Below are 22,170 nucleotides of genomic sequence, written 5' to 3' on the forward strand. Positions count from 1 at the left end.
ACGGATGCCTCTCTCCAAGGGAGGGGAGCTCACATGAGTTGTCTTCACACACAGGGTGTTTGATCAGACAAAGAAAAGACTTATCACAATCAACATGCTGGAACTGAGAACAGTCGACCTAGCTCTGAAGTCTTTCTTCCCAGCAATCAAAACCAAATGCGTCCTTGTCCAGATCAACAACATGACAACCATGCTTTACCTGAACAAACAAGGAGGAACTCCATTCTCATCTACTCTCTCTCTCTCTCTCTCAGCTCAGAACATCTAGAACTGGCTTCTATCCAGAAATCTCACAATAACAGCTGTTCATTTGCCAGTCGTTCAAAACATTCAGGCAGACGATCTCAGCTGATATTTTCAAGACAATCATGACTGAACTCAGCGACTTCTTGCACAAAATCTTTTGTGAATGGGGATATCCTCAGATAAACTTATTCGCAGATGTCAACAGAAAATGCCAAGACTACACATCCAGATTTTCCTAGCCAGGGTCGAATAGGAATTTCATTTTGATAAATTGGTCAGGGAAATTTCTCTACGCGTTTCCACAAATTCCTCCCATTCTGCAAGTGATCCTCAAGCTGTATCAATCTTGCACCAAATAATACTCATAGCCTCAAAATGGCCTTGCCAGTAGTGGTGTATGGACCTTCTGCACCTTGCGGAGAGGCCTCAACCTCCCATCCCTGAACTTGACAGCATGGCTGCTGAACTCCAATATGGACATTTAGGACTGTATGGACATTTTCAGGGAGCCTAGGAGACCTTCCACTAGAAGATCATACAGATTCAAATGGAAGAGGTTTTATTTGTGGTGTATACTGAATAAACCCAATCTAATTTCATGTTGAGAAGGTAGCAATCCTGTATCTTCTACACTTAGCTAAATCAGTATATCTGAAAGACTTCTAGTTGCATATTCCTTACCTTAGAATTATTCCCAGACGTCAGACTGGATCTGGAGATTTTTCTTTAAGCAGTACCCCTGCATGCCGTCAGGTGGCATCGGTGGACTCTGCATCTGTCGTTGGCGCTGTGGTTGCCGTGATTACGTTGCATTCATATATAGGCACCACCCCGGCGTGCTGATATCCGTTCTTTTCTTTCAGTACCAGCCTAAGCGCAGATCCAGAGAAGAGCTACCCTCAGTTGCTTTTTGACTGGATTTTCAACTTTGTCAGTTTTTTGACCAACCTGGTGCATTGAGATGTCGTCCTGGAAGACCAGATTCAAGCTGTGTGACTCCTGTCATCGCATGATGCCTGTGACGAATCAGCACCTTGTGTGCTTGAGGTGATTGGAGTGTGACCACGACCCAAAGTCTTGAGTGTCGGGCCATGAACCGGAACGATTTGAGGGAGTGGTCCCTAAAGCTCAATGTGGCCCGGCGCTCAGCTCTCCGTCGCTCCCGCTCTCGTTCAAGAAGAAAGTCACAAGACTGCGGAGCCATCACAACTCGTCCCGCTCGCAGTCAGGACATTCAAGTCATAAGAAGAAGTCCAAGAAATACAAACATTCCTCGGCTTCACCTGTCACTCGGACGATGCGATGAGGGAGGAGTGTTGACGCTCTAGGCTTCCATCTTCGGAACCTGCTTCTGGGTCGGCTTCGCACCTCCTCGAGTTTCCGTGAGCCGGAGCCACTGCTGCCCAACTCAGTTTTATGAGGCCCTGCGCTTCATTTTTAGGCAGTCCGACCCTCAGGTGACCCCTTCCAGCCCAGTAGGGTCGGCAGGGGCCCCCCTCAGGATTCCCACTGGCAGCTTCAGCCTCGGCTCCGGAGGGCACCCTACGATCTGTTAACGGTTCCACACCGACGCTGATCGTGCCATTGCAACCTTACCCATTGCCGGTACAGATGTTAATACTTCAGACATCAGTAGGGTCCACGATCGAACCCCATACTTACTGCAGAATCCAACCCGGTGCTGGAGCTACATCGCTTGGCGCCCATTCTGTCTTCAACAGGGACCTTGCTCCCCAGGCTAGATCCTGACCCTTCTACCTATGGGTACGGATATTGTGATAGATTGTAGGGGTTGCTGGACCCTTTGGAATATCAGCTATATAACCCTGATATGGACTGGGCTCAGGAATTGGGTGAAGCCAGTGATCTTGACACCTCCCTTGAAGCTGGCATGCTTTCTCTCCTACTGTGGCTACGGAGGAGGGAGCCTCATATTCAGTGGTGGGGAGAAGAGGGGCTGAGGTCCTAGGCCTAAAGCTGCATTTAGTGACTGTCAGCCCAGGGCTCCTACATCTGAACCCCATTTGCCCTTCAATGAATCCCTCACTGATGTCCTGCTGAGAACTTGTTCTAAACCCAGCACAGGGGCTCCTGTGAGCAGGACATAGGCCTGCTTCTAATGACCTTAAATTCCTTAGCCAACATATTACGCCCGATAGTTTGGTCATCCAGGCTTCTTCCTCTTCTGGTGCATTCCCCTGCGCACGCCCGTATAGGGAATCAAAAAGACTGGATACGTTCATTCAAGTGCTGCCACACGTCCCGGAGGAGGCCTGGGCCATTCTTTCCAAGGCTGTTACTGACAGCAGAGATGCAGCAGAGTTCGCAATTGGTAGTGGGCTGGACATGACCGACTCACTAGGCAGATTGTTTACATCGAAGGTGACCTTGAGGTGCCATACCTGGTTGAGGACATCTGGCTTTTCTGAGATGTCCAGCAATTGCTAATGGACATGCCCTTTGGTGGCACCCATCTTTTTGGAGAAAAAGCGGACACTGCACTTGAGCGCTTTAAGGAGTGCCTGGCTGAGGCCTGGTCCTTTTGCCTCACAGCTACCCCGCTCCCCCCTCAGTATGCTTTCCGCCCCTTTTGTGGCTACGGAAGGGGCACCCAACCGCGTCCATTTCCCTCCCTCCATCCACCCTGCCGCGCATGCTGCCCAAAAGCTGGAGGCAGAGGCCTGGGCTATCTGCCTTCCACCACTGCAGGCTGTGGTAGGGACACCGTTGGCCATGGCGCGAACAAAGGGCTGCCTGAACTCCATGTAGGAAGCTTGCCTGGTGTGTGGGGAGCACCTATGGTGTTATCACCTTATATCAGGTCCAGGTGTCCCCTATTAGTGAGGTGTAGGCAGTATCTAGGAGGTCAGGGCTCTCTAGAGGTCGCTGTGGCAAAGCTTATGCAATACCACTATGTTCACACAGCACTATCGCACATGAAAGAACCACGCAGTGTTACCCACATAAAGGTACTTTATTAGGGTAACATAACTACTAGAATACTAATAGTCAGTCCCCCAACTGGAGGTAAGTAAACACACTGTTATATACACATTAGCAATAAAGCAACAAGCATTGGAAAAGTAATAGGAAATAGTGAGGGCCCTAAGGGAGGGCCAAACCGTATACTAAGGAAGTGGAATGCGAGATACAGTCCCCCACCCAAGAATGTGGAGTTAGTAGAGGGGAGCTGTAGGATCTAGGTACCCCAAGTGATGAGTACCAGAGTTACCCCCAGCGACCAAGAGAGCAGAGATAAGTACCTAGTTTTCTCCAAACCCAATAGGACGACTTTGGAAAAGGATTGTATATGACCCAAACAAGACTAGAAGAACTCAAAGGTGGATTTGGCAGGAGAGGACCTGCAAAGGAAGGGGACAAAGTCCAGTTAGTGATGGAGTGTCCGGTTGTGGCAGGAGGTACTACCCTCCTTTCTTTGGATGCAGGACCAGGTCGATGGGGGACGAAGAAAACCATCTGTGCAGCAGAGGAGCTGAAGAGGAACTCCTGAAGTGATGCAGATGGTGTCCCACTTCGTCTGTCGGGTTGCAGTTGGTCAGTGGTGCTGGAGAACCACCAAAAAGCCTTGGCAAATTCAAAAGACGACGACTAGTTGCAAGGCTGAAGAGGACCAGCATGGCCCAGAGGACTCGACCTATGGAGGGGAGCCTGGGATGACTCTCAGCAGTCGGGAGAGTCACAGGAAGAGGGGCAGCCCCCACAGGCAACCCACTGGCAGCAGGCACAGCAGTCTCAGTGAAACCCACTCAGCACACCTGAAGAGGGGCACCACGTTGCTGAAGCAGCAGAGAGGAGGCAGTACTTGGCAAGAAGAAGTGCTGGGGGCCAGGGCTACACGCAGCCTAAAGATCCCTTGGAGGAGGAGAAAACAAGCCTTGGTAGCTGCAAGAGTCTTGGTGCACAGGGGTACTGTCCTGCAAGGCGATGCAAGGCCTAACAGTCCGTCAAGTTGGACAGCTGGAAGAGAGGAGCAAGCGGACCACACCAGGCGGAGGAGAGAAGATCCACGCAGCCGGTCGCATTGCAGTTGGTGCCTGTAGATACAGGGGAGTGACTCCTTCACTCCAAGGGAGATTCCTTCTTACTTCTTGGTGCAGGCTGGATTCTAGTCAGCCTCACAGGATGCACAGCCGGGGAAATGTTGCAGTTGCTGGAAGGAGCTGGAGAAACCATGTTGCAAAGCGGAGTAGTCGCTGGAGTTGCAAATTGTAGGTTCCTGAGGAGTCCAGTTGCAGTTCCAGTGGCCAGAAGATGAAGTAAATGTTGCAGAGGAGTCCTGCTGGAATCTTGCATGTCGAATCTGAGGACCCACCCAAGAGGGAGATCCTAAACAGCCCAGGAAGGGGGATTGGTCACCTAGCTGGGTGACCACCTATCAGGAGGGGGCTGTGACATCACCTACCTGAACTTGCCATTCAGATGCCCCCAGGGGCTTCTGCACATCTTGGATTGAAGATGGCAGAACCAAGTAGCCACCTGAAGGAGCTCTGGGCACCACCCCTGGGGTGTTGATGGACAGGGGAGTGGTCACTCTCCTTTCCATTGTCCCGTTTTCCACCAGAGCAGGGACTTGGAGGTGTGGACAGGTGCAAACTGGTTTATACAACGAGGATGCCAAATATGCCCTTCAAAGCATACTGGTGTCTTGGGAAGGCTACCCCTCCCAAGCCACGTCACACCTATTTCCAAGGGGAGAGGGTGTTGCCTCCTTATCCCAAAGGAAATCCTTTGTCCTACATTCCCCTGTTTGAGCTGATCAAAGAGCTAGTGGGCAAAAACCCATCTGGAGGGTGGCAGCAGCCTGGGCTGCTTGCAAAACTCTGAAAGACTAGTAGGAGCAATACTGAGGCGGGTCCTCTAAGGAGCCCCCAGAGTGCATGGACTCATGCAACCAATACTGGCAACAGTATTTGGGTATGATTCTGACATGTTTGATACCAAACAGGCCCAGGTTCAGAGTTACCATTATGCAACTGGACTTGTCGAGTACACGGGTAAAATGGCTTCCCCGCATTTACGTAGTCCAGTACAATGGAGCTGGATTTCGTAGGGGCACCTCTGCTCATGCATGGGTGCCTTCATTCACAGGGACCTGCATCCTACCCTCTGGGCTAGGAGGGCCTACCATAAGGGTGACTTAGTGACCTGGTGCTGTGACCTGTAGTGAAAAGAGTGCATGCACCTTTTCACGCAGGCTGCAATAGCAGGCCTGCAGACACGATTTGCATGAGCTCCTCTGGGTGGCACAATGCCCTGGGTACCATATACTAGGGACTTATATGAGGGCACCAGTATGCCAATTGTGGGGTGTGCTAAGTCCTAGGCAACCAAATTTAGAGGGAGAGAGCACAATCGCTGGAGTCCTGGGTAGCAGGATCCCAGTGAAAACCATCAAAGCATACTGATATTAGGCAAAAAGCGAGGGTAACCGTGCCAAAAAGAGGGTACTTTCTTACAGACCAAAGCAGATGAACTCAGCCATCAATGCATGGTCGATTACCAATGGCGTCCCCATCTGGAGGTGGCGCAAGGTCTCTTTCAGCAATGTGGAAAGCCTCGGTTAGATGTTCGCCTTTGTAGAGAACACGCAATGTCAACTTGTAGGAAGTTGGCTCTGTATGTACTATTTCAAAGTAAGAAATAGAATGCACAGAGTCCAAGGGTTCCCCTTAGAGGTAAGATAGTGGCAACTAGAGGTAATTCTAATGCTCTATTTTGTGGTAGTGTGGTTGAGCAGTTTTTCTTGAAGTGGGGAGACAGGCAGGTAGGGCTGGGGCCAAAGCAGTTTTTGTCTCTGTCGTCTCTGCAGGGCTTCAGGTCAGCAGTCCTTCTTCGTCTTCAGGTTGCAGGAATCTATCTTCCTCGGTTCTGGGAGCCCCTAAATACTCAATTTAGGGGTGTGTTTAGGTCTGGGAGGGCAGGAGCCAATGGCTACTGGCCCTGAGGGTGGCTACACCCTCTTTGTGCCTCCTCCCTGTGGGGAGGGGGGCACATCCCTAATCCTATTGGGGGAATCCTCCATCTGCAAGATGGAGGATTTCTAAAAGTAAGTCACCTCAGCTCAGGACACCTTAGGGGCTGTCCTGACTGGGGAGTGACTCCTCCTTGTTTTTCTCATTATCTCCTCCAGCCTTGCCGCCAAAAGTGGGGGCAGTGGCCGGAGGGGCGGGCATCTCCACTAGCTGGGATGCCCTGTGGCGCTGTAACAAAGGGGTGAGCCTTTGAGGATCACCCCCAAGTGTTACAGTTACTCCAGTATTGGAACTTTCATAGATTCACATGCTTGAATCATTCCCTGTCGTCGAGATGGGAGCCCCCAGTATAATTTACGCAAGTAATGTCAAAATATATTAACAAAGAAAAAAGGCCCTAGGCCTCTTTAATTTAACAGTCTATCAGAATCATTTCGTGAAAAGGACCAAACTTGAGCATCCACCAATCAGGTGACAGCACCCTCTAGAATCCTCCTGAGAGAAGCTCCAGCACCTGAGATTTTCTACCGCACGTCGTGCTAGGGAGTCTCCTCAGAGCTCTGCTCTTTCAACATTTTTCTCTCAGAGAAACTTATCTAACTTGATTTGACAACTATTTTCCAACTATGTCTGACAAGGAGAAGAAGGGTCTCTTCAGAAACTGCAAGACTTGTGGAAAGAAAAGTCTTCATTCTGAAGATCCTCACCAAGACTGCATTTACTGCCTCTACCCAGACCATTCAGCTAAAGACTGTAAGATTTGTCGTACCTTTTCCTCTAAAACTTTAAAGGACAGGGAAGGCAGATTATTGATATGGCTGCAGAAACTAAAACATAGAAAAAACCCAGTTTCTGACTCTGAGAGTGAGGAATCTTCAACATCCAAGAGATCATCAAAGAGGGTGAGATCAGGATCCAGATCTCCCTCACAACTCAAGTAAAGCCCACAAAAAGACTGCTTCAGGGTCCTATAAGGGCCGCAGCCCATCTTCTTCCCCAAAGAAAGTTTTCAGAAAAGAAGGGAAAGGCCACACTCCCCGACGAAGTCTATATATGCGCCGTCGACGACACCGTCAGAGAGAAACATCTTAAAAGTGTGGAAAAGCTGATGCTAACTTATACATCACCTAGTAAGGTGTCCTCCCCTCCTCAAGATACCGACATCTCAGAAGGGGATCAGGAAGAAGGGGAGCTCCTGGACACTTACTCTCAGAGTGGGACGAATACATCATACCTGCTCCTCCTTCTCCTTCTCAATCGAAAGTGGAATCCCCACCAGAAGATATAGGAGGATTTCACAATCTTCTAGAGAGAGCTGCCAATGTTTTACCAATGCCTACCAAAGAAACAGACTGTTTCCTTTTTGACTTTAAGGAGCCTTTTCAGAAATCTGTACGCTCTATCCCGATGGTAAACTACCTGTGGGAAGAGGGTCTTAAGGTCATGCATAATCCGGCTACAGTTAGTGAAGTACTGCCTCGTTTGGATAAGAAATACAAAGCACCTGATGATGCGCAAACATGCCTAACTGGACACCCTCCTCCGGATTCTGTGGTAGCTCAGGCAGCACAAAGAAGATCTAAGAATCCTTCTGCCCCGATTTCCGCACCCCCAGACAAAGCGGGTAGACGTCTAGATAACATAGGTTAAAGGTTTTCTTCGATGGCTAGCCTAGTGGTTAGAGCTGCCAACTCTTTGGCAATACTGGCTAGGTTTGATAGACAGCTTTGGGCGGACATTGCACCTTATATTAGCCAGTTACCGGAAGATACAAGATCAGAGGCAAACAAAACTGTACAGGAGGGTCAACGCACGTCTGCAGAGCTTATAGACTGTGCAATGGACATAGCAACCACTGCTTTTCGACAACTCGCCGGTGCAGCAGTGCTTAGAAGGCAAGGTTGGCTTAAAGCTACCTCTTTCCGTCCAGAGGTGCAAAATAAAATCTTGGACTTAACTTTTGATGGCCAGGCGTTATTTGGGAAACACACTGATGACGCCTTACAATCCATCAAATCGGACACAGACACGGCAAGGTCACTAGGGACCCTGCAATATCGAAAGTCTTCCTTTCGACCTAGAGGGTGTGGCCAACCCTCATACAGAGGAGGATATCAACAACACAGGTATTCCACCTATTCTTCCTCTTCCCAACAATATCGCCAATACTACTCACAAAGGCAGATGTTGCAACCTGCCTATGGTAGACCTGGAGGCCGTGGATGCTCAACCCGCCCGGCCAAAGAATCGGCTCGTAGAACCTGATGCTTCCGAGGCTCTGGCTACGTCCAATTCTCCTCCTTTCATTCTGGGCGGGAGGATATCTCTATTCTTCAAACAATGGCAAACCATTACTTCAGACAAGTGGGTACTACAGTTAGTGAAACGGGGTCATACTTTAGAATTTATCCAGATACCTCCCTCCAACCCCCCCCACCCCCCCGCAGGACTCCTTCAAGATACCCTCAACAACTCAAAAAGGAGATCGACAAAATGCTTCTCAAAGGAGCTATAGAGAAGGTGCCTCGAGCCCAGCGAGGAACAGGATTTTATTCCAGGTTCTTCCTCATTCGGAAAAAGTGGAAGGATTGGAGGCCGATTCTCGATTTAAGGGAGCTAAATGTCTACTTAAAAAAGCAATCGTTCCGTATGATCAGCCTACAAGACGTCCTCCTGCGTCTCAATCAGGGAGATTTCATGTCTACACTAGACCTGAAAGACGCATACTTCCACATACCCATCCACCCTGCCCACAGAAAATACCTGAGATTCACTGTAGCAGGCAGCCATTTTCAATTCTGTGTCCTTCCTTTCGGACTGAAATCAGCTCCCAAAATATTTACCAAATGTCTAGCACCAATCGCAGCTTTTTTCTTACTTAGACGATTGGCTGATAGTCAAGGACCTTCACAGGAGCGCACAAATCAACAAAAAAAGTGCGTTTCCTTACTAACCAACCTCGGACTCACCATCAACTCAAACACTACTGCTTGGAATCTCTATCTCGGAGAGGTAGCAGTGGGTCAAGCGGTTCTCAGGAATCTCTTCAGGTGAAGGTGAGCCATCTCTTCTACATCCCTCCATCCTAGAACAGGTATGCACATTGTTTATATCCCTTATATTCGCTTATACAAAAAAAACAAAAGGGGGAAAGTGAACAAGAGTAAGAGAACATTCTAACAGACAGATAAGTTTTGCCTTCACCAACTCATTCACAATATTCACATGGTGATACGGTTGATCCTTGGGATTTCTACGATCCAGATCCTATCCCTGACAATGTCCCAGACTTTTCCCTTCTAAGCCTTCTCCACCGGAGGACACTACTGCATACACGCAGGTTATTTCCAGGGCAGCAGCGTACCATAGGGTGCTTATGCACACTGAACCCCTAGAAGAGGATTTTTAACACACTATCCTCCACACACTCAAAATATCAATGCCTTCCAATGCTACCTGGCATGATTAAACATGCAGATCAAATATTCAATGATCCAGTCAAAGCTAGGGTAATAACACCATCCATTGGTAAAAAAAATATAAACCTTCTCCTACAGATCCTGATTATATTACTCACCAAGTTCCTCCAGACTCAGTGGTAGAGAGAGGGCTAATAGCCAGTCGTCAGGGGATGCTCCTCCCCCCCAGAGTGTAGAAAATGTGATGCTGCTGGCAAGAGTGTATGGACACAGGCTGCCAACCAATGGCGAATTGCAAACTCGCAATCCTTGCTAGCAAGGTACGATAGAGCCCACTAGGATGTAATGCAGGAACTCATACAACACCATCAAAAGGAACACGAAAAAAGGGCACAACAGATTGTGGAAGAGGGTCAGGCCATAAGCAACAATCAAATACGGTCTGCCCTTGATGCTGCAGATAAAGCAGCTAGAAGCATGAATACTGCCATCACTATACGCAGACATGCATGCCTACGTTCCTCTGGTTTTAAACCAGAAATTCAGCAGGCAGTACTGAATATGCCTTTTAATAAAAAGCACCTGTTTGGCCCCGAAGTAGACACGACCATAGAAAAACTGAGAAAAGACTCGGACACTGCCAAAGCAATGGGAGCCTTATACACAACACCCTATAGAGGTTCATTTCGCAGGCAACAGTTCAGAGGAGGATTCAAGCCGCAGTACACTGAGGCTTCTACCTCCCAGTCAAAACAAGGGCAACAGCAGTACCAGAGAGGGGGGTTTTAGAGGGTCTTATAGAGACCAATACTTAAGAACCAGAGGCAAGTTCCAAACTTCAAAACAAGCCAATACCCCATCTAAACAGTGACTTATTTACCATCCCTCAACTCCACAGATCTCCTGTGGGTGGCAGACTGCAGCAATTCCACTCCCATTGGCAAAATATCACCACAGACCAATGGGTATTATCAATTATCCGCAATGGTTATTGCCTAGAATTGATTACTACCCCTCTGAACATTCCTCCATGTTATCACAAGCTGTCCCCAAAACACAATGTTATATTACAGCAAGAAGTGCAATCGCTACTACTAAAACAGGCAATAGAACTGGTCCCACATTCTCAACAAGGAACAGGCGTATTCTCACTATACTTCCTCATTCCCAAAAAGGATGGCACTCTCAGGCCCATCATAGACCTCAGATCCCTAAATATATATATCCTTTCAGAACACTTTCACATGGTAACTCTGCAGGATGTCAACCCACTATTACAAAAACAAGATTACATGACTGCATTGGACCTCAAAGATGAGTATTTCCATATACCCATCCATCCAGCTCACAGAAAATACCTAAGGTTTGTGATAGCAGGAAAACATTATCAGTTCAAAGTTCTACCATACGCATAACAACAGCTCCAAGGGTATTCACAAAATGTCTTATGGTAGTAGCAGCCTGCCTAAGAAGGCAAAGCATACATGTCTTTCCATATCTAGACGATTGGCTAATACAATCAAGCAATTTTATACAATGTCAAAAACACACTCAATACACAATAGAGACCCTTCATACACTGGGGTTCACTCTCAACTACCAAAAATCTCATCTTCAACCAGAACAGGTGCAACCTTACCTAGGTGCTGTTCTCAATATGCAAAAAGCCTTAGCTTAATCAAATACACAAAGGGTACAAGCTTTTCAAAATCTCATACCACAAATGCAGCCAAATCAACAATACACTGTAAAATTTATCATGAAACTATTAGGAATGATGGCATCCTGCATAGCAAATGGGGGGGGGAGCCTCAAGGCCCCCACGCTCCTAGCCATCTCCCATCCTCCTGTGGGAGCCGGCATTGCTCTCTCACCCACATCACTTTTTAAATTATTGCCCCAGTGAGGTGGTGGTCCCCGGGGCTTTTCAAAGCCCTATGAGGTTGGCCCCATGCACCCCCCCCCCCTTGATAATTACACCAGTTATGCCCCAGGGGACCTGGCCCACCCAGGGGCAATTTTAAAAGCAAGCACTGGAGACAGAGCGTAATTTTAAAAAACAAAAAAACAAAATCACAGCGATATTTGTGAATATTTGCATATTTCACCGTGAATTTGGAAAAAATGCTTCTTTGGCCTGGCAGGGTCCCCAGGCGACCCTTGGACCAACGCTAGGGGTTAAGGTAACCGTCCTGCCCCCTTTTATTTTCTTTCTTTTTTTTTTAATTTTTTTTTTAGACTCGGCTGAAGCAGAGTCTCAGAATGGCTGCCAACACTTCCTGGTTTAAGTGTTGGCAGCCTGTCATATCTCTGCTCAAGATCGTGAGCATTTAAGTAGTCTGTGGGCTTCTAGATATACAAAGTTAATTTTCAATTTTTATCTCAAACTACTAAACAGATTTATATCAAATAAGAAAAAGTGTAGTCTGTCGACCAAAGGCTACCTTTCTGCCAAATTTGGTTTAATTCCGTTGAGCAGTTTGGTCTGCTCCACCCCTCCAATCCCACTCCTGCCCCTCAAGTCTCAGCCCCACTTGATGGATCATCCTAAAACATTCCATGCACAGCAAGACCCGCGGAGGCACTTTTTGGAAAAAAAATTGAAAATTTGTCAAGCGTGCCAAAGATATAGTCAGCAGGCAGTCTTGATGCTTTTTGTTTCTGGCTAGAAATTCCTTCTTTGGCTATCCTGTGTAATTTTCAATGTTCCTTCTCTCTCCAGGCTCGAGCTGGGATGATCAGCACTGTAGAAGTACTTAAAGTGATGGAAGCCTTTGTAAATGAACCAAATTATACAGTATGGAGTGATTTGAGCTGTAACCTGGGCATCCTTTCTACCCTGCTCGCCCACACTGATTACTATGAGGAACTCCAAAGCTTCATCAGAGACCTGTTTACTCCCATAGGACTCAAGCTAGGTTGGGACCCCAAACCTGGAGAAGGTAGGTTCTTTATGCCCGTTACATTAACAGCATGTATAACACATTTGTGTGGTCTTGTATAGGTTTTGGGAGCTAGGCACCCTTTTGCCATTGTTCAGAAATGTTGTGTAAACATGAGTCCTATTTGGTTAGTGACATTGTGTTTGGTTCTAGTGTGAAACTATTTTCTCAATATTTGAAGGTTGTTTTTTCATGTACATGTTTTTGCTTCAGAACATCGATTCATCACAGGAGAGTTGATGGGGGGGGGGGGGACTATTTTTAAGCCTTGTAAAGCCTGTGGCAAACGGAAGATCTTTCTGGATGACCTAAATGCCTCTATGGCCTGCATCTGAGTTAAAATCCTAAGGAATGAGACATATGCATCAGATTTTCTACAAAGACACTGAAAGACAAAGAAAGTCAGTTGGCTCTGGAAATTATTAGGGCAATATTGGAGGCAGTCAACCGCTGGAGAGCAAACAAGACTACCAAGATGTCCTCAGTGAAAGCTAAAAGATCCTCTGACCCTGCCTCTAATGGTCAAATAACTGATCAGCTGCTGTCCTCTACTACCAAACAAAATGAAAGTGGTGAGTCGAATAAGCACTCAAAAGTAAAAGAAGGTGTTGTTTCCAGATTCTCAGGTGGAACAAAAAAAATAAAAAAAGTCATAGGCAGACCAATCGGGTACCAGCCATCAATGAGTCTTCTTCATTTGCTTCTACAGAAAAGATTCTGAGGATGCAGACAGTCTACATGTTAACCCAGTTGATGGTACAGTCACCATTTACAAAAAAGCCCCCGGTGGTGATCACTGTAACTCCATCCCCAATTTGTCCTTCATAAGCCCAGCAGTATTTTCAACAAGACAGTAATTTTCTATGCATTTGAGTTCATCCATGAAGAGAAGTCCCTTGTTGATGAGTGTAAAGAAACGGGCCATTAGTTGTGTGGTCTGCACAATTAAGGATCCCCATTTGCCACAGCCTACTTCGATGCCGGTTGTTTGGGCTAGTAATCATCATTCTCTTGTAATCTTTAATAGTTACTCAATAAATAACTATTGAGTCTGTTAAAAGTACATTTATTGCACACACTACTCAATACTATGCAGTAATTTACAAATATACATAAGGCTGGTGCAAATACAGTTGGTTGACATCGCGTAATCACCTCTGCCCACCTAAGGGGTCAAAATCTACAAACCACGTCAAAAATCATAATTTTAGGATTTCTGCAATAATCAAAAATGACAATGTGTGAATGCACTTACTAAAGTTAATAAAGCATATGTACTTTGATTAATAGTCACTTTCAGCATTATTATTTCAGTAAAGCATTTACAAGTGATCTTCCCATGGGTCTGTGTTCTTTTTATACGCTTTCAACCATTGGAATGCAATTTTAAATACAGCCCCTAGAGGTCATCACATATTTACCACACAACATGTAATCATAAACCTATTCCGTAGAAGACATTTCACAATATGTATATTCTTTTAGACATCTTTAGATCACAGCAATTGCAACTATAACCTTAGTTCCTAGAGGACGCTCCACTCCCAACCGAAGAGCATATGCTGCAGCCTGGAGAATGCTTGAAAAGTAGAGAATCCAAGGTACAGCATCTCTCTAGTTATGGTTAGTCCCAAGTGTCCAGTGGAAAGGGGATTTTTTACTTTTCTTATTATTTTGGCACAGTTTGACAATTTTACACAAACTTTAAAAAACAAAGGCAAATCTGGTTTATAATTCACATATCAAGCTTTGTGCAGATCCACTAAGCAGGAAAGAAAATAACAGTGAATCAAAAAAAGAAATGTTTTCCCCTGTGGCATAACATTAACCCGTGGGGCGAATGTGGTGTGTGTGGTGGGCCTGAGCTCAAATGGGAGGGGGCCACGAGCTCCCGGGGGCCCCAACTGCAGTATGCAATCATGCACGGTGCAATGGCCGGCACTGTGCACGGGCTCCTTTCTGGGTCAGAAAGGCTGGTAGGGGCTCAAAGTTTAATTACGCCGCAGGTTTCCCCTTCTGAGTCCCATCTGAGTTTATTTGCTCTCAGCTACAGCAAAAAAAAAATGGTGAACAGAATTACACCAAACTTTCAGGGGCGGCTCCTCCATATGGGTGGAAGAACGTCACCCCCCCACCCCCCCACCCCCCACCAGTGGCAGAAGCTGCAAACCTTTCAGAACGAAAGGATAATAAATTATGTTTATTATCCTTTCGTTCTGAAAGGGGTAGGGCCACAGGGGAGATGTGCACTGAGGGAGAGTGCATGTGTGTTTGGCCGGCCGTCGTGGGCCGGCCAAAAACACATGCGTAGTAGGCTGTCTCCAACCCGGCAATTGTTGCCGGGCTGGAGAGAGCATGCACAAGCTCCGAGTCTGCCTGGCAGCACTCTGGCTGGGCGCTCCCAGCCAATCTTGATGCTGCTTTCAGCAGCGTCAGGATTGGTGCAGGGGAGGATGGGAGCCTGTGCCTGCACCCTGCGACAGAAGAGTGGCGTGCGGCGAGTTAAGGTAAGTTTTAATTTTATTATTTAATTTAATGTATCCCCGCTCCCACCTCCCCATGTCATCCCTTTCCCTCCCCGCCCCTTTTAAGAGGTGAGAGCTGCGACTGCAAACTTTGGCATAAAACTAGAACATTATTCAAGAAATACCCTTGCTTAGGGAAATGTAATGTGGGCTTCGGTGGGTTAAGTTATAGTGATATCTCAACATTCAAAGGTGTTTCTTCATTTTCCTATACAGGTGGCACCATTTGACAAACTCACATAAAATGCGGCACACGGTCACTATATTTTGATTACTGTTAGTATTAATTCAATACTTATATATTTTTTTTTTTAAACAGTGGGGTTATTTGCTAAGAAATGTGGCTTTTATTGACAAATCCCCATTGATTTAGGCAGACATTTTGCATTTGGGTCGGTTTCTTTGGGTGTGCCAAGTTTCATACAGATCATCAGAGGGAGGTGGACCTTTTTATGTGCTGTTGACATTAAACCTACATTAAATTTTGCAGCTTTTAGCAAAAACAAATCAGTGCACCACTCCTGGGTCTCAAGCAGATCTAACAACATGCGTCAAAATAGGCTTTGTTTTGCTAATACCTTTAGCGCAGTCTCACAGATGTGCTAATCTCTTGCATGTTAAGTTTACTCTTTGAAAGCTGTTGAGAAGTTTTATGATCCGTTAAGAGAGGAAGAGTTAAAGGGAGGAATGCAAATTCTAGATTTGCCTATAACTTCCATCTATTTCATCCATCTACACGAAATTTGTCAGACAAGCATGTTTAACTTTTGATTTATTGAGTATAATGCACATATGTCAAGAAGACAAATCCTCACAAAATTAATCTGGAATTTTCCAATTTAGATTTTTATTTGTAAGTCGAGTTAGTCCCAGTGCAGTGATCTTAGTGTCTGATAGAGACATCTAGCTGCAGATTCCTTACTTTAGAATCCTCCCAACGCTGGATCTGTAAACTTTTTCCCCAGCACGTCTGCGCGACAAAAGTCGACGGAGTCTATATAACGCCCTTGCCAATGCGCTGACATCACTTCCTTCTTTTCCACGCTTACAACACTGATCCGGAGTGGTTGGGGGTAGGGGGCTGTTTTTGGCCCATCTCAATGTTTAATTGAGGTAACAGTGAGCATTTTTTGTGTGAAATGTCTGGGGTCTAAGCCCTGTGGATCTTGTGGCAGACATATGTTGGTCACAAATCTGCATACAGAGAACACCAAGGATTGAGTTCCTGCTGTTTTCTTTGGCCGAAGGTGTTGAGGGAGCATCAAATGAAAATTCTGGCGGCGCAACAAGCAGAAGCCCCCACACCGTCGTCAGTCCCCGCCAAAGTCCAGAGACCGATTGAGGAGCAGTTTGCCCTAGGGGACATCGAAGGATACTCCAAGGCAAAACAATGGGCTAAACTGATGTGTAAGTTGTGCGTCTCTGCCACTGTCTTCTTTCTTCGGCTGCAGGACTTCCTACACAAGGAGTTCAACTCACGCCTCTCGCCTCTCTGAATACCCTGGAGTCAAGGTGACTCTGGCCCAGATGAGGGATTATTATAATTCCGTTCATAAAGCCTTTGACCTACAGCCTTCCTCTTGTGTGCTTTTTAGCTCCAGAGAGGTAACAGGTGTCCTAACTGAATCTCCACTGGCGAGTTCGCCGTCCGTGTCAGTTAGACCCTTTGGATCCGTTATCAGATCCGTATCGGCGCCAGTGCATAGCCCTTCGGGGTTCCTACCGACGTCATCGGTGTCTGGTCAGCTGAACACCATGACTGCAGCTCCGATCGACACCGAACCCATTACCCCTTCCGACACGGTGACGAACAGCGTGGGATGCAGCACCGATGGAGCTGACCAAGTTAGACACTTTTCCTTCCCTTTCTCTACCACCACTTAGTTTTTCTTAAAGGAGCACACAGTTTTGGAGGAGGAGAGGATATGAGGTGGACAACACTATCGGCCGCCTTTGGAGGGAAATTGGCTGACAGAGCTGGGTGAGGCTAGCGGTCTTAAGTCCTTACCAGTTTCAGACTTAGTTTTCCCCCTTGGTATGGCTACAGAGGTGAGTTCCTCTTATGCTGAAGTGGTGAGGAGGATGGCTGTGGTCTTGGACTGGCAGCTTTCCTCTGTGGGATTGTCCATGGACCCTTTAGTGAGTGTTCTTCACCAGGGTCTTTGCTCCCTTATAATGGGTCTCTGTTTGACCTTTTGTTAGGAGCTGGGGCTAAACCAGTTACTGGAGAACCAGTGGACTGAGCTATAGCTCATAGGTAAAGCACAATAGGGTAGTAAGGGTGAAAGGCGCCGCACATCTAAGCAGTAAAACAATAATTTTAGACAAGTATCAAAGTAACCGCAGAGTCTGGTGCAACCTGGCCCAGTGCCTTACTACCCGGTAGGCACCAAAACGGGTATCAGAGTACCCAAGGACAAAATTGGACAAAATGGCCACAGCACACAGAATGTATAGTCCAATAGTATGGCAGGGATAAGTATCCCTGATAGTATGTTGCTGAGGTGCAAAGTTGAATGGAGTCCCAAGTCTTGTTTGCAGATGGTGTCTTTTATTTGTAGATACTAGAAATCATTGTGCCATCAACGAGATACAGCCAACACGTGTTTTGTCACACCAGTGACTTTATCAAGGCTGCAAAATAATAATCAACACAAGAATTTTGGCATATAAAAGTGTATGGACTCGAGAGTAGGCTCATAGGAGAGCATGTGGGAAAGACTCCAAAACTGGATACCAGTGACCAGTGAGCCATATGTGAGCTCAGTGGGCCTTAAAAGGTGAGTAGGTGAGGGTTTAAAAAGCATGGCAAACAAAATTCGTGGTTGGGACCCAAAGTGCAAGGCATGAGAAAGAAAGTGAGTCACCGTGACCAAGTGCTACGTAATCTAGAACCAATGTTTTACGAGGTAAAAACCCAGAGTTAATGGGGGATAGAAACAGCTTCATTCCGGAATAAGTATACAAAGACTGTAAAGTGAGGTGAGATAGGTTGAAAAATAAATAAATAAGGAAGGACTGAGACAAAGAGATCAGACAGGTAGATGAATAAGAACACAACAACGGAGTTAAAAGGTCAAAAGAGGTGGATTAGTAAATGGACCGAAGGAAGGGGCAAAAAGGGGGCCAAGTACGTTGCTCATATCTGGGCCGTCCGGCCAGGATGGTACGTAACGAAGGTAAGTAACGAGGGAGCCTCGTGATCAGCTGAATGGGCTTTGGAACGTCAGTGGTAACTGAGAAAAGAGACAACAGTGGTCGTGAGTAGCCAGCAATAGAGTGAAGAGAAAAAACAAAAAATGAAATTAGAAACAAAGAGGAAAAAGAAGAACAGGAAGTCTAGAGGAGTGGTATATAAACAGTGAATAAAGAGATAGATGAGAGAAAAAGGAACAAACAATACATACCTTCTTGGAGTAGACCTATCAATAGTGTGGCATGAGTGAGATAATAGACAAGTACGAAAGGCAGGTTGGCAGGCCCTGATAAGCCTGTGGTCGGAACCTAGCAGGTGACGGATAAAAGGGAAAGAAAACTGAGCTAATTTCTCGTGAATGAGGGAAATACGAACATGAAGTAATTATTAAGTACGAACCAAGCTAAAGGGAGTGTGAGAATGGTAATGAAATTTGAAGACAAGTACACTGAAGTTAAGTCCTGTAAGGCGGCAAGGTCGTCACACCATGGAAAGTTGTGACCAGTACCTCAGAAAATAAGATGTGGGCAAGTCAGGTAATGCGTAATCAAGTAATTTAACTGGTAACACAAGTTGAAGTAAGCTAAGCGCAATCCAGAGAGTTGAGGAAAGCTCTATCGGTAAAGATATTAACTGCCAAACAGAAGCGCACTACGGTGTTGGTGGGGAAAATATACAGTAAAAAAGCCCGTGTGTAAAGGGCTGCGCTTAACGGCGGGGAAAATGAATTAACCGAACGAGCGGCATGGCTAGAAGTGAGATGAAATACTGCGGCAAGTTAGCAGCGCAGTACGAAATTCATTTGACAGCGCTTGGTCACAAGCAAACAAACATGTGTGCACACGTGGAAAAAGTAGAGATTAAGCCGTGGTTAGTGTAAACGCTTAAAGGCTGGAATGAACGCGGTGAAAAGTAAACCGCTACGAGGACGTAAAGTCAAAAACAATGGCAGATTAAGGCGAGGGCCTACCTGAAAAGGCGAGTAGGGACGTGTGGCACCAAGTCGTCTGAACGAATACTGGTCGGTACAGACCTGTGCTCTCGGCTTAAAAAGAGCAAATGGGAGTAGCACAGAGATAGAAGAGGGACTTTAAAATAGGATGTGGAGCAGTATGGCGGCCATCTTAAGTGTAGGAAAGGGAGGTCCGAGGACCTGAGAATAGACACTAACGAGAGAGGTCGATGTGACAGTGAGGCAGCGGCCATATTATAAGGTGGAAGACAAGGAGTAAACGCCTAAGCATATCGTACTAAGTAAGTGGAGAGAAAGAATACAGGATAAAAAGGAGGACAAGGATGAGAAGATGGAATAGGTGGGAAAAGAAACCCATAGGGAGAAAAGAAATACAAAAATAGACCGCGGTTGGTTTTTAGACAGTAGGAATTGTAAGGAGAAAAGAGAACAAACCCTAATTAGGTGCAAGCTAGAAAGCACTCTGAAGTTGAAGTAACCAGGTATGTTGTGTGAATTATAATTTGGTAGAGTGAACCGAGGTAATGGAAGGCAAGGGTAGTTATATGAGTGAGAAGAATGGTAGGTACCATCGGTGTCATACTGGTGAAAGATGATTGTATAGGTTTAGTTAGGGAATGTGATAATGCACATAATTGATAGGTGATGATCAGGTACAGTAGGAAAAATTTCAAGTACATTGAATAAACAGCAGCGGAGGTTATAAAGACCGAGGCCACGGGGTATAGTAATCAAGTGCAACAAGTGGTTACATATAGGCATGGAGTAGGTGGTGAAACACATGATAAAGAACGACATTGTAGACACATGATAATCATACAGAGTAAACCGTGAGATTTAACCAAACAATTGTCCATTGGTTAAACAGCAGCGGAGCATATAAAGACCGAGGCCACGGGGCATAGTAATCAAATGCAACAGGTGGTTGCATATAGGCATGGAGTAGGTGGTGAAACACATGATCAAGAACGACATTGTTGACACATGGTAATAATACAAAGTAAACCGTGAGAATTAAACAGACAACTGTCCATGAGTGTTGGCCATAAGAGGGCCCAATATGTACTAAGCAGACAACGAGGGAGTGGAACTTCGCACTCATGTAAGAAAGTAATGTAATTCATGGTCTGTGTTCAGGCCTAGCTCGACTGCGCGGAGTTTTAAGATCCACTTGGCCTCGCATCTGCGCAGATCCCTTGTTCTATCTCCCCATCTTGGTGAGTTGGAGACATGCATGATGCTGTGGAATCTGATGTTTAAAAGGTCTTTTTCCCCGTGCAGGGTGTTGAAGTGGACAGCAAGGGGATAGTTAGTGTTGACATTCCTGATGGCTCTGACATGTTCCTGTATGCGTTCCTTAAGTGGGCGTATGGAGCTTCCAATGTAAATTAGGCCACATACACATATCAGGCAGTAAACCGTGCACTTTGTGTTGCAATTCATGAAGGTTTTGATGTGGTACGTGTTCCTGGTATTGTAGGAGAACAATATAGTTTTGTTAAGGGCCAATCGGCAGGATATGCAGCAGCCACATTTATAAAAACCATTAGGTTTTTCTGGAATCCAGCCCAGTAGGCGAGTTGGAGGGGAGGGACAGAGAAAACTGGGGCACAGAATATTCCTGAGCGTACGACCTCTAGTGTGTACAATAATGGGTGACATGCCTACTGAGTTCTTGAGACAGGTATCCAACATTAACAAGTGCCAATGTTTCTTGAGAATGCGCAGTACTGTCTTGCTCGCAGGGCTGTATAGGGTGATGAAAGCGACCGGTCTCCTGTTAGGAGAACCCCTGTTACCAGGTTCTTTGGGGCTTTTAAGTAGTAAGGTGTGTTGGTTCTTGTTAGAGATGCGTTTACTGGCTACCGAGATGAGTTTGTTGGTGTAACCTCTAGCTCGGAAGCGTTGAGTCAGGTTCTTAAGTTCCTGCTTGAAAACATCTGTGTCAGTGCAGTTGCGTCTAATCCTGACCATTTCACCGTAAGGAATGGCCCTGATCTGTGTGAGGGGATGAGCGCTCTGTGCATGCAGAATGGAATTGCAGGCAGTGGGTTTCCTGTAGAGTCTTGACATGATCTTATTGTTGGTGATGTACAACAGCAAGTCCAAGAACTCGATTTGAGTAGTGTCCACTTTGTGAGTGAACACTAGGTTGAACTCTTTAGTGTTAAGGTGTTCTATAAGTTGGTTGAGGTCAGGGATGTTGCCAGTCCAGATAGCAAGAATATCATCAATGTATCTCCCCCAGTACAGGATATGTTCGGTGATGTGTCGGACAGTTGGACCACAGATGTTTTTTCTCAAATTGGCCCATGTACAGATTAGCGTATGATGGAGAGAATTTAGCTCCCATGGCTACACCCTGACACTGTCGAAACCATCTACCATCATGTAGAAAAACATTATTCTCTAGCACTAATCGAGTGAGATCAAGAAGCATAAGTGTGTGTTCATAGAGTGTGGCGTCACGGGCACTTAGCGTCAGTTGGAGCATTTCCAGACCCTTTTCCAGGGGAATTGAAGTATAGAGAGAGCTAACGTCAAGACAGACAAACATACAATCTTCCGTCCATTCAATATCCTCAAGTTGACACAGCAAGTCCCTAGTATCCTGTATGTACGAGGGTAAGTTATGTACCAAGGGCTGGAGAAAAGAATCAATGTACTCAGAAATATGTTCCGTAGGGGAACCAATCCCTGAGATGATGGGTCTCCCAGGTGGAAAGCCCCCTGGTTTGTGGACTTTGGGTAGAATGTAAATGCAAGGAGCCCTAGGCGCCTCCGTGTACAAAAATCTGTATTCTAAATCGGTTAGGAGACAAAGATTCTTCCAAGACGTTAGTTTCTTTTCAATGCGACGGGTAATGTCAGGAAGA

General features: G+C 46.2%; 1 protein-coding gene across 2 annotated transcripts in view; it reads left to right on the forward strand.

Moving 5' to 3' along the window:
• NPEPPS (aminopeptidase puromycin sensitive) overlaps positions 1-22,170 on the forward strand; it is a 695,867-nt gene that overhangs the window by 525,747 nt on the left and 147,950 nt on the right. For both annotated transcript variants that reach the window (XM_069237501.1, XM_069237500.1), the window contains one exon: positions 12,381-12,600. In XM_069237501.1, coding sequence (XP_069093602.1) covers positions 12,381-12,600 — 220 coding nt within the window. The remainder of the gene's footprint in view (positions 1-12,380; positions 12,601-22,170) is intronic.

The sequence above is a fragment of the Pleurodeles waltl genome, chromosome 6 (assembly GCF_031143425.1).
Source record: "Pleurodeles waltl isolate 20211129_DDA chromosome 6, aPleWal1.hap1.20221129, whole genome shotgun sequence".
In the NCBI taxonomy this organism is placed as follows: Eukaryota; Metazoa; Chordata; class Amphibia; order Caudata; family Salamandridae; genus Pleurodeles; species Pleurodeles waltl.